This window comes from Melampsora larici-populina (genome assembly GCF_000204055.1).
Source record: "Melampsora larici-populina 98AG31 unplaced genomic scaffold MELLAscaffold_41, whole genome shotgun sequence".
Lineage (NCBI taxonomy): Eukaryota > Fungi > Basidiomycota > Pucciniomycetes > Pucciniales > Melampsoraceae > Melampsora > Melampsora laricis-populina.
In genome coordinates, this window is record NW_006768805.1 from 414124 (window position 1) to 427403 (window position 13280).

Sequence of the window (13280 nt, forward strand, 5' to 3'; positions counted from 1 at the left end):
AGAACAAAATCTCAATGAACTTTGATTTCAAGTGAAAGTTCTTCAAATAGGGTGAATGTCAAGAGTTTGTCTATCACTGCCAAAGATTGAAGCAGGGTGGCTGGTGAATGTTGTGAAATGGATGAGTAAAATTCAATCACACCCTTGAGTACATATTCAGGTAATATTCAAAAGGCAAGAGGGCAATCTGTGGGTATGATCAAGCCAACATCAACTTGCTAGGATATATGTAAAGTGGATTTTGACTCACTTGATAAGAACTTTAGGGTGTTGATGCGTAGGATCAGCCAACCTGACACCAAGTCATACAAAGCTGCAAAAGCTGTTACATTTGGTTAGAAACTCGGGATCACACATCTGGACCTCATAGGCTGTGAACTTTGCTTCACAAGATGAAGCTCCAACCAAGAAATTAAAGACATCAGATATGATTCCCCAGTAACTTGATCAATTAATCTAAAAATGATGTGAAGTAGGGCTCAAGATCAAGCTGTTAAGATAGTATTGCTTGAAAGTGATTGTTTACGTTGATCTGATCAATGAAACGCAACATACAAATGGAAAGTCATTTGAGTGAAAGAAGTGAAGATGAGAAATATAGGAAAACAAGTGGTATTTGACAAATAACATTTCAAGGTACAAATGATAAACTGAGGTCATTAATTCCATTTTTTGCAGCCAACTTAGCTATTTTTTCCTTGCGTGCCTCCTCAGGATAGCCGGTCAAAAGAGTTCCACGAAAATTGTTCCACTCCTCATCGTTCATATCACCACGCATCTCATTGACTTGATTAATTCTATCCACCAAAGTTTGGTTGATCTGGCAAGCACAGCCAGATCGAGTAATTTTTCCTCTTGGAGGGACAACTGTAACGTTCCGAGCGTTATAAGTTTCTGAATTAGAAGTGTGGTGCTCAATGTGGCTATTCCACAGCATCTCAACCACACCATCACACTCATCATAATCAACTACAATGTTGTAGTCGTCCAAAAAGAAGCAAGATCCAACATTATTGCCTTTAAACTCAGCATTTTTTAGTGAGTAAAGTTTCCCAGTTTTGCAGTTGATACATATCCAGAAACCAAAAGAATATCGACTGATATTGTTGTTGTTGTGAGGTGCATTGACAAACTTGTCAAATGTGACAGCAATGTTGGAAGCGAAGACTTGTGCGTTAGGTGAGACGTAGAAAGCTTGTCCAGCCCACAAAGGAGCACCAGTGCGTGAAGCAATTTCCGTGTTTGATTCAAAAGTGTAAGAAGATAAATTCACAAAACGTTCAGCAAAGAAATCCTTGATTGCAGGAAGATTTCCTTGACAGGTGAGATCTTCTTGCATCCACCGAAGCTTTGCGTTTGTAGTTGCATTGAAAGCGTACACAGCTGGAAACAACTTATGTCAGTTTCACCTGATCATTGGAAGAAATTTGGTGAGAGACTAACCTGCTTTAATTAAGGGATCAAAACCAGGTCTGAAACCAGCTGCATACATTTTGCCATACTTTTTTCGGATTGCTCTGGCTTTCTTTGCAGCATCTTTTATCTTCACCAATCCTCGGGCTCTAGCATGTTTGTATACAGTTGGAATAGTGTGATTGTGTTTTTCAAATAAAGCTGAATTGTCAGGAGTATGCTCAACAAATTGTACCACTGCTAGTAGATCACAGGTGTCTTTGTCAAGGCATACAACAGTCCCGAAGTGAATTTGAAAAGGCTTTTTTGATTTATCGCCTTTCTTGAAGAACAAGAATTTTGTTTCAGGTGGGAGTCCATAAAGTTCAGTAACTTCAGCTTTCTTTGCAGCACGGTGGTTGGGTGGTGGACAACTTTGATCCTTTTTCTCAGCATTCTTGCGTTTGGTATGATTTTTGCGAGAAAGGATGGTACTCAGAGACTTATGTTTTGGTTTTTTTCTTGCTTCATCCATTGTTTTAAATCCACAAATCTTGCTCTACCTTTAGCTTCAGGGTTATGCGTTGAGATGAGCTCAAGGTTTGAAGCAGGAGGTCAAGCAAGATGTGCAGATTAGAACAGTGAATTGGGGGAAAAATTGACCTAGGATGCTCTGTGCGATTGAGATGTAGAGTAACAGAGAAGTCCTTTTGAAAAGCGATAGTTTTTGATACGAATGAAGAGACAGAACTAAAGTAGATGTGAGAGACAACAAATGTTGAGGTGAAGATAAAACTTTAGGCCAGAAGGACTTCAAAGACAAAATGGTGGTGACTGGTGTGGAATCAAACGATTGATTATCTTTGAAACAAAGGAACCAGGCCAGTCAATTTCAAAAGAAAAGGGTCCCTTTGATCCAGAGAGTTCAATCAAGATCCTTTCCCAATTGAACGGGTTAGACCCATTCATCCATTCATTCCCAAATATGCACAACATTAAGCAACCAGTTGGAAGGAAATCAAATCAACACCGGCTTTTCCACACAACAGTTTTAAAACTCACAAGAATTCTATTCAATTCAAAGACCCTTTCAGAATTGAATGTGTCATTCATTCCACTTGGCCCAAACTGGCCCAAATCAAAAAATTGAATGTTCCCAAGAACAGGGATGTCAGAGCAATTCCAGTGCTTTCCCAATATGGAATGATCACACGCAACGGATGTCACTGCCTCACCTGAGAAAGAATTTGAGTATCATTGGCCGTTTCCAAGCTGAGCAAAAGGATCTCAATCAATCCAATGTTAATAACAAATTTCCTCAAGCTTGTAATTTTCTCTGGTTCAAACTTCAATCCAAATCACCTTTTGTCTGCTTGACACCCTACTTGAACCCAAGCTTTGGAATAGACGTGTTGTGGAAAGCAAAAGCTCTCTGCATCCCTCCTTTTTATATCCATCAAGTCCTATCTTGATCAAGCTCTATCTCTATCTCAGTTCAGCAACTCTCATTTGGGCAACTCTTGCTTTTCGACTTCAGTTTTGAGAAAAGAATTTTTTTTTAGTTATCTAAATTTCAAATTGTTTTTTAATCACACTACATAAGATAGCCGAGACTAAGCAAGGGAGACAAGAAAACAAAACAATTAAAAATTTAAAATGATAATATAAAAAACAATACAAAGGAAAGATAACAGAAGAATATGAACGAGTGAAAGAAGGAAATCAAAGAAGACAAAGATTAGCAAAAATTAGGTAAAAATTGTTTAAAAGAAACAAAATGAGAGGAACTTACGAGATATAAGGTAGAAAGCTGAAGAACCAAGCTGATTTGCCAAGAGAGAACTAGCTAAAAGATGAACAATATGAAATGATGTCAGTTATACAAATCAATCGAGAAAGAAATAAGAAAGTAGAAAGAGAGAGAAACGTACCTGGAGTGTGAAAAGGAAGAAGTTAAGCTAGGAGGGTGGAAGCAATAAGCTAGAGAAGATAGGATAAAAGGGAGAGATGATGTCAGTAGTTGATAAAGTATAGAAGAGAATGTGAAAAGAAAGAGAAAGAAAACAAACCTGAGTTGGAAAGGGCAAGAACCAAGTCGAATGGGAATGAACTTGGCATGAGAGCCTCTTGGAATTGATAGGAATTGGTTGGAGCAAAAGGAAGGTCGGAGCAAAGAGAAGAAAGGGCTGTGAGGCCAAGTTGTGGGTTGGGTGTTTGGAAAGGTATAAAAGGGGGTGGTGGTTGGTGCTGAAAGATGGGAATCATCATGCAGAGATTGAATCAAGTCGATCAAGTGTGTTTTGTGTTTTTAAGCGTGTGTTAGTGTTGCGATCAAGTTGTTTGATCTAAAAGTGTGAATTCTCGAGTATCTTGGGGTTTTCAACGTTGAAGCAGTTTTTATTAGTTAGTCAGTTATCAATTAAGAGAAGAGTCTTAGAAGGAAAATATAAAAAGGCTTACTTGAGTCTAGAATCGAGTGTTATTGAAGTTATCCTGTTGTTGAAGTTGTGGATGAAGGGTTGATTTTTTTTTTAGTTTATAAGAGTCTGAGCTCGACTCAGGGCCAGGTCAGGGCCAAAAGGAAAGGACTGAACCTGGGTTCAAATCCAGCTCAAGTTGTGGATTTTTAAATTTTGTTTTTTAATGTTTTTTAATTGAATTGTGTATGTGGCTAAGTTGTGGGAGGATAAATAGGGTTTGGAAGTTTGAAAATCCTTGTACAGGGTAAACCAGGTTTACAGGAAAACTGGAAACAGCGGGGTTGTGAAAAATTTGTCTCACGTATTTTTTTTAGACTTTCTTTAGGTTAAAGGCAGCTTCACAGCACCGTAGTTCCATCCGTCCTCCTTGACGGTGATTCTTACCTTCTCAGGCTCAGCCTACGCTACCCGGCGTAGGAGTTCTACAGCGTATGACAAATAAACATTGTACGTAGTTCATCAACCTGATCTGCTGAGATAGTTTGATTGATCTTTCTTCCTTGAGAATCATCAGAAAGATTTCTTTCCTTCTGAACAACCAATCAAAAACACAAGATCAGGTTAAAATCAGAAATTGTTGTTAGATTGGCAGCATTGTTAGATTATAATCTTGAAACCCTTGCAGGACCAAAATGTCAAAGTTTACAAGTCAAAGATCCAGATAAATTTAATTTTTATCCTAAAAAATTATTAACTGATATATTAAGTAGCACTGCTACAAGTATCATGTCTCAAAGTGAAATGAAAGAATTAGAAGCAATTTCACAGTTCTTAGTTGAGGAGAAGAGATTTTGTAACCCTGTCAAACTCAACACATCAATGTGTTCTGGGTACATGGGAGCTACTTGTTGTAGGCTCTCCCTCACCTACGTGGCACAACTGCGGCGCAGTGCCAACCGGACTGCCATAAGAGCAAGACGCTCAGCATCAGCTCTGTTTCCACATCATTCTCTTGTGGAACTCGGAGCTGTACACAGCTGAGCGTGTCTCTTATACTACTGGCTGGACAGCTTCATTCAAAAAAGAACACTTTTATAGTAAGTATTCAATACTTGTAAACAATTGAAGATTCTAATGGATCCGATTTCTTTTATTAGGTGCTTATATGCCACCAGTCAAAGTACAAGAAGATCCCGAACTTCTCAAAGTTAAGGCTGTTCAATTAACTTCCAAGGTATTGTCACTGACCAAGATCCGGTGTCTAAACCATTCATTGTACAAGTTAGCATGTCTTCTTGCACATTTCACCTCTTCCTCTTCCAAAACAACTGATCATTCTATCCTCACAGGTCATGCATCACAACATGGTGGCTGAAAAGGGCCAAGTTATCAATGTGATATGGGTGGAATGATGAGTCTCTGAAGGTTGGAGCAAGAGAAGATGTCAGGAAATCACATGTATCACACGTCGAAGTACCTACCATGCTTACTAGGATGAGCTACAATCTCAATTTTCTGACCAGTTTGTGCTACAAATGTTATACCCTCTTGGATATTTTCAAGCAATGAATATGGTTATGGTCATCCCATATCTTGGTTTTGCCATTTCATGCTTTGATGGCACATGTGTCCGTTGCTCTGATTGTAATAGAGTGACAAATTGCGGGAGGTTCATGAACCTCCCGTGATTCACCGCAACCAATATGACTATCTTACAGAGTGTAAAAGTGGTCAACATGTTTACATTGAAGAGGGTAGATGCCGTAGATAGATATCTTAGTCCAATACAAACTTGTCAGGCTTAAACATTTTGGGAGACGGACTGAGGTGTTCATGCACACACATACACACATCACCAACATAAGTCTATCACCTTGTCTGTTCACAGAGAGAGAGTTATCTGTGCTAATTATGATTTGGACTTAAACAAAGCCACCTTATTAAACTTTTTCTTGTAGAAATTGCAAGCCTTGCCAACAGTGGCATCACATTGAGCTCCAAACTTGGCAAAAAAACCGGGGGTAGGAGACCTCGTCAATCCAACCGCAATACCTATACACTGTTGCCTACTGAAAACACCATTGACCACCCCACCGTGAATACCATGTCCGCGTGATCTTGCCTTGCACGGTCTCCTGATGCCATTAGAGCCGGCTGGACACAAGGAATTTCGAACCTGGCCACCATTTTTAGAGAGTGACCGAAGATGAAGACCTAGGGTATGGTTGCACAAGTTAAAGTGATGCCATTATTTCAAAAGCACAAAGACTGACCCGTCTTCTTTCGCCTGAGCCATTTTGCTCTGGTTGTCTAGTTGGACAGACCCTTCATTGATTACAGGTTATCTGCCGCTGTGTACATTTCCATCAGGGGAGAGTGTCAAATCAATGGAACATGGTGGTGTTGAGGGGTCTCCGGTTCCTCATCAGGTTTGGTTGTACGGGCTGTTTCAAGGCCGTCGGCAGTTCCTTGGCTGCTGGAATTGGATTTACGGTGAATGTCATTGGTGATGCGACCAAAGATGGAATCAGGATGAAGTTCCTGTGAGGTGGCCGGAGTGGAGTTTGTGGGCATGTCAAAAACCGGTGGCAGCTCCGTAGCAGGCCAGAATTGTTCTGCCCATTGTGCTGGGGCTTGCATGCAGGGTGGGATCACCAAGGCTGGAAGTGTTAATTTTGAAGGCACACAATGATGGTGCAAGTCGAGTACCAATGGGGATAACTCAGAAGTGTGTTGTGCTTAAAACCATGTCGGTTTTTGTCTGGAATCATCCATAAGTTTTGGAAGGAGTTTAACCTCTTAACCCATTGTTGTAAGTCTTCCTTTAACTCTTCTGGTACTCTTTTTGTAACCCACTTATTTCCCCATTTCTTCATACAATAATAAAATGATCTCATATATGCTTTCATGTGAGGTAATATCAGTGTTGCATGGGATAGCCTTCCTGCCACTTGCTCTAATTTCTTTAATGAAATCTTCTACACACAGGTAAGTAATTCTTTTGCTTCATCTGTTCTCTGTTTTAGCTTTTCTTCTGGAAGTTGTACGGTATGATCCTTTCCATTCCAGATGAAGCCAAAAAAATTTTGCTCTTGCGCAAACTCTCAGTATTTTGACTTATTTGTCTTGACTCCCAGCTTTTCACTGACAATTACTACTTCTTTCATCATCACCATACTCTCTGGCCTCTTTAATGGTAATTTATTGTCTACGCACCTGAAGACCTTTGGAATTTCTAACTTTAATTCCATCAGGTCTCTCCAATCATCAGCTGGCCTGCCAAAGATCCCATAGCCGGCGACCCCACCAAACAAAACCCTTGTGTCAATCCACAGGCCTCCGTTGAGATCCTTCAGTATGAGATACAGCCACTGTGATGGGTCAGGTGGGCATTGGCGATACACTTTTTCCCAGTCAAAAAGCGCTAGCAGCCACCGTCCTGGGTTAGCTTTGAGGAACTTCACAACTTTGGCAAAGTCATCCCAGGAAGTCTTGGAGTGGTTTTTATTGACAAAAAAGTTGACTGATGGTATTCTTTTCTTTCTTTTTGGGTACGATAGATCATGTATAACCCGGAATATCCTGTCTCCATTCACTGTGCTTCCCATTGGGCTGGATTGGAAGAGAGGGAACCACCTTGACACCTCTTGATGTGAAAATGGTGGGTAAATTTGACCCTCATGTTTCTCTTTTTCCAGATTTACTTCATCCACTGAATCATGGTTGTCTGGCGTGTACCATGAGAGCCTTCCAATTGTATGTTCTGGTATCCCTTGTGGGAAGCCATACCTGAAGCTGTCAACTGTGTCTTGATACTTTGCTAGTAAGCCGCGTCTTTCTAGCTGCTTCTCCCACTCTTCAACATCCATTTTGCACCATACCCTACAAGGCCCCGGGCAACAATCCTCCTGTTGATGTATCTTATGTCCAAAGAGGCTTCTCTTTTTTGCTATTTCTTCTTGTTTTGTACTTCTTCACTATTGCTTTGGTAGTTCTGCCATCTCTTCCTCAAGCCGTAATCACTTTTGTAGGCCGCGTACTCACTTGACAAAGACCCTGGTTTTGATTCCAAGTCCAACTTCCCCCTTTGGCCAGCACTACTTGTGCTTTTATTGCCAGGAGATGGGGTTTCACGTCTTTGTCCGGACTTAATTGGGCTGGAGCTAAAGGCAAGGAAAAGTTCTCATGTAAGTCTCTCACTCTTATTGGGGCACGTTGGGACTGGGGCAAGGGATGGGTTTGATGTTGAGCGCTAAGTTTGTTTCATTTCATCAAATGTGCTACATAGTATAGCAAGGACACCTTGTCGACTCACTACCGTTTTGGTGCGGACGATGCGTTGTTCAAGGACTTGCTCTGTCCTCCTGACTGCTGGGTATCTCTTTGATAATCATCCCGCCAACTGTATGAGTCAGTGCTTCTGGGAGACCGGTCTTGGTTACCGTGTTGTCTATTCGGAGATCTTGATCGTTTGTTCCGGTTAGGAGACCATCTGTCCCCACCACCTCCGGCATTCCTACCCCTTGATCTATCATCATCTTGGTTGTAGTCCAAATTGTGATGTGTTGAGATAGTCTCATGTTCTTACAGCCCTGTGTGACTAAATCGTGCTTGACAGATGTCCTCTGTGACATATCAAATATGTTAATATCCAACATGTCTACTAGAGTCCTGCGAGACTTTCTCATTGGTTATTTGCTGTGCTTTACGAAATTTCAGTTGTGTGATAGTTCTCATTACATTTTCACTATATAATCCCACTGGAGCAGCATCAGGAAAGGTGGATTTTTCTTCACCTTTCCTCTGTCTCATCTACTGCTGCTCCAGTTTCAGCTCAGATCCTGATCAGGAGTACTCGATGTGAGTTTTATCTCATATCTTCATTCCAAGAAAGAATACAGACCTGATATGATTTTATCTCAATATATATGTATATATTGGTCTAATACAAGAACTAATGGACAGACATCACAGAAGAATCAAGGATTTCTAAAGGTATATGGTTTCAAATCTTGATTTTAGGAGGTTCTCATCTAAGTAGCTCTTCTTCAGGGACACTGAATCCAAGGATCTGAGTACAAGAAGATTATCAATGTAAGTATGTTTATATTACTCAAGAAAGAGAAACTTCCAGATTGATTAAAAATACCTTTTGATTTATATCCAATCATCAGAAGGAACCACTCAAATTTTCCAAGCCTACAAGTGCAAATCAAGTCCAAGCAAGTTCATCCATGGATTTTGCTGATGATAACCTGAAGTCTACATCAGTAAGCTCTTTGTATTAAGTAATGTAAGTTTCATGTTATATATTTATAAACAAACTCTTATAAGTGTAGATCAGGAGAAGCACAGGTGGAAAGCCTTCCAAAAGTCATCAAAAAGAAGAAAAGCTAGATTCTGATAAATCTGCCTCAAATACGTTTTCTAGGTGTACAATCAATCTTACTCAGACTCCTCTCAAGGAAAAGAAGAATCAAATGGCAGATTTTCAATTGGGTAGTGACTTTTGCTTTGATAAATACTACTCAAGATGAAAGAGACTTATTCTGTCTATCCTTTGAATCAATACAAATCTTGTTATAATAAGAAAATGTATGTAAACCAGAAAGATAAAGAAAAAAGCAAAACAAAACACCAAGGAAGACTAAAGGCTCCATAGGTGAAGAGCTAGTAGATTAACAAGTATGTTTTGTACCTTTAAATACATTACTTAATATTATATCAACCAATATTAATCCAATACCCGCTAATGGATCTTGAAAGAGATCTTCCAGTATCTCTTCTGGTGGTACCACAGAGGATAAGCTGTAAGTTATTTCCTCTTGAATATATACCTCTCTAGAGTACTAAGACTGAAGTTATCTATTGTTGAAATCTATGGCCATATCAGGTTAAGGATAAAGCAACAAGTATTCAGATGAAGGGAATTCTTCGGATTAAGATGAAGTGTCTAGTAATAAAGATAAACTGGATTCAGAAGTAAGTGATATAGTATTATATATTCCTCAAGAGTACCAAGGCTTAAATTATGCTTGGTTGAAATCTATGAACATATTAGTTTTGGATAAAGACACTAACCCTTCAGATGAAGAGCATGATCCTTCCAATGAAGATTTGGAGTCTAGTGATGAGGATGACAATCATTTTAAAGGTAGTTGTCTAGTATGCTATCCATTACTTGAGAGTCCATAGACCAAAAGGAATTCAATAGGGTTTAATTTCAATAAAAAGCTTGATGAATGTAGTACTAAATCCTCTAGTGGTTCTTCCAGTGATTTCAGAGTGGATCAATTGGTGTGTTATCTCCACTTCAATAAATACTCCTCAGAAGGACAGAGACTAAACTTCTCTATCCTTTGTATCTATAAATATATTAGTGGAATGAAAAGAGAGCTGCAATAGACTCTAATGATTGTTCAAGTTGTGAAGATCAAGTAGATTTGGAAGTCAGTCATCTTTTATTTTATCTTGCTGGAGCACAAGCTGATAAAGATGAAACTAATACATCTTTAAATACAATTTTGAAATACTTGATATTTCTATCCTTTCAATCCTTATGAATCTCAAACCAATATACAGAAGAAGGAAGAGGAGATTTCAAATAACTTGATCTCATCTTCAGATGGCTATAACAAGTATATACATCTTGAGGGACCTCAATCCCAGATATCTAGATATTACTCAGATCTGGAAGGCTCTGGAGTTTCTAAAAAAAAGCTGATAAATAACTGTATTGGATTACCTACTTCCATTCTTTCAAGCCATAGAACTCTACTATTTCCAAATTTTGAATAGAAATCAATCAGATATCTTCAAAACCTAGTAAGAAATGCTTTTGGCTTGCATGTTTGGTCATATGATTTGATATGTGGTGGTTTTATTTACTTCTCCTTTTTGAGTACCTTGACACGCTTTTCTGTTTCATATGTTTTTCACTCTACCTTTCGAAATTTTTGCATTCTATTAATTGCAATCTAAATCTCTCCTCTTTCTGCTATATTCACTTCTTTTCTTGGCGGAGCTCACTATTTAAAGTCTTGATAAAATATCTCAAGCTAGCTTTCCAAAAAGCTAGTTCTGAAAGCCAGCTGCTTGGCTGAGTTCAATGTTTTACTTGCAGATGATTTTGAAGACCTTATCATTTTTATTCCTGATCATTCTCACTTGTTGATTTTGTCATATTTCAGACCTTTCAGATTCACTGACATGCTTTCCTATCTATGTACGAGCTTATTCATGCAATGAAACAAACATTGATCAATCTCATATCATGGAAGATCAGTTCTTTTACTATCTCTTGATTTTGTAGTCTTGAACTCAGAGTGGAAGATTTCAAGACTGGTATATTTCATATGATAACTCTTGATAAAGATGATCAAATTTAATCAATCAAAGATCAATGCTAAATACTTTAAAAATATAATCATTTCCAGATCTTGTGCAAGGTTTAATCTTTCTTGACCTGATTGCCTTCTGGCTTTGAAAAATATTTATTTTGTAAGAAAGTACTCTAGAGCTTCGGGTTTGATATTGGTCATTATAGTGACAAATATAGTTTGTCTTCATTCTAGTCAATAGATCTCTATGTGGAGATAGTGAGAATTTTGTGGTATTTTATTCTTTTTTGATTTTTTTTTAAATTCTCTTTCCATATTGTACAAAGGCTTTCATCCTCATCATCTTTGAATTAGCAGGCCTGAGAGTCTCTGGATGATCTTTTTGTATATATAAAGTCTTGAGGTTCTACTTTCTATAAAGTTTCAATTCCAATTGATAGTTCAACTATCCAGATTTTGACTATCAGGATTGAATGTTACAATATATGATTCTGATCTCCATGATGGCTGTAAACTATAATGATGGCATGAGTCAACTAGAAAGTACCCAATATATTTTGTACTTCATCCTCCTAGTCCTTCAAACTTTATTTATCTAACAGAAAAATATTATAATACATTTTGTGGATAGTGCTTTCTCATAATTTTTGAATGGTTCCAAGATGGTAAGTAGTATTTTGATACAGGTAGACATCAAAATTTCAAGTTTTTTCTAACTTGAACCATGTTATTGGAACCAAGGCTTCATGCAAGTTCAACATTAAAATTATTGAGCTATACCAGCATGCTCAAAATCAAGCTGTAGATCAGGAACACCATTGTATCAAGGTTCTTCAAGTGTATGAAACTTCATAATTTAGAGAAACTTGAGTCATTATTTCAAGAACTATGAATCTAAAAGAAGTTTATACTGGACCAAGGTGTTATTTACAGGTAAAAAATTATTCATTTATATATGACGCTTCATACATGGATTGAAACTGACTTTCTTTGATGGATATAGAAAGACAATGAGAATGGGAAAGAAAAAAACGGGGAAAAAACCAAAAAAAAGCAAAAAAAGCAAAAAAAAAGCAAAAAAAAGCAAAAAAATAAATAAAAAAAAATAGAAAAAAATAGAAAAAAAAAATGAGTAATCACCTCCTCAGTATCCTTTTGAGTTGTATATACTGATTGTGGAATGTTATATCTTCATGAATCTATTTTATTATATTTCATTAGAATAACCTTATCTATAAATACATATCAATACCTTTCATGAAAGAACTTACTTGATTAAAGACCATATAATGAATTATCTTGTGTACCTTCTGTTCCTCTTCTATAGAATCCTGGATCATCTTGATTGGTAAAGATATTCAGATGCAAAGGAAAACCCCTGATTGGATAGAGGAAACCATTTGTAATACTAGTGAAAGATTCATCTTGAGTATGTTCCTGTGTAGGCTAGAGTAGTCTCAAAAGGAATATCCATTATAAGGCAAGTTATGAGTTATTTATCATATGTAGGTTTTAAATGACTTACTGTTGAATATTAGTTTGATTTAAAATTCGATAAGGAACACACTACAAAGAGCTCTCTGAGATGAAGGATTTACTATTTGATCTTGAATAGATGTATATAATCCACAATGCATAAATGAAAGATAAAATATTGATAGGAAGGAATCCTTGGTCAATATATATTCTTTTCTGATGAGTGATTCAGGAAGAGAGAGTGGGAGAAATCATATATTCAAAGCTATAATTGAAGATTCATCATTTCTAGCTATCAGTGCTAAATAAATCAATGATTCAAAGGTGGTTCAAGTGCCATTGAAGCATGATTTTTTGAAAGTTGAGAACCACTCAATTTTTTTGCCAAAGCCAGTGCGGAATCAAGCAGCTATCTGACCACATACACCGAACCGGACTCTACCAGACTCTACCGGCCTCTGTCTGTTTGCTAGCTAGCAGTGCCTGAGCCACTTTTTGAATTTCACAAGGAAACAAATGAATGACTCAAGTAATGGGTAAATTTGAAACAAGCAAACAAAAGGCCTACTTGACCTGCCCTATTGTATCCATATGATTTCTAGGTAGTATAGTTCAATGGTCATATGATAATCAACTTTCATAGAGGAACTCA

The 13280-nt window shown here is 37.8% G+C and overlaps 3 protein-coding genes across 3 annotated transcripts; 1 reads left to right on the forward strand and 2 right to left on the reverse strand.

The window, feature by feature from the left end:
* Positions 1 to 631: 631 nt before the first annotated feature.
* Positions 632 to 1492, reverse strand: MELLADRAFT_66274 (uncharacterized protein; the record flags this gene model as incomplete). Its single annotated transcript, XM_007414195.1, has 2 exons — positions 632 to 1383; positions 1444 to 1492. The coding sequence occupies 2 exons, from the start codon at positions 1490 to 1492 to the stop codon at positions 632 to 634; spliced, it is 801 nt and encodes a 266-aa protein (XP_007414257.1).
* A 2811-nt stretch (positions 1493 to 4303) lies between these two features.
* MELLADRAFT_91304 (uncharacterized protein) lies at positions 4304 to 4853 on the forward strand (the record flags this gene model as incomplete). The annotated part of the gene is made up of 2 exons (XM_007414109.1): positions 4304 to 4319; positions 4465 to 4853. The coding sequence occupies 2 exons, from the start codon at positions 4304 to 4306 to the stop codon at positions 4851 to 4853; spliced, it is 405 nt and encodes a 134-aa protein (XP_007414171.1).
* Positions 4854 to 5721: 868 nt separating this feature from the next.
* Positions 5722 to 6452, reverse strand: MELLADRAFT_110064 (uncharacterized protein; the record flags this gene model as incomplete). The annotated part of the gene is made up of 2 exons (XM_007414194.1): positions 5722 to 6026; positions 6254 to 6452. The coding sequence occupies 2 exons, from the start codon at positions 6450 to 6452 to the stop codon at positions 5722 to 5724; spliced, it is 504 nt and encodes a 167-aa protein (XP_007414256.1).
* Between the last annotated feature and the right edge of the window lie 6828 nt (positions 6453 to 13280).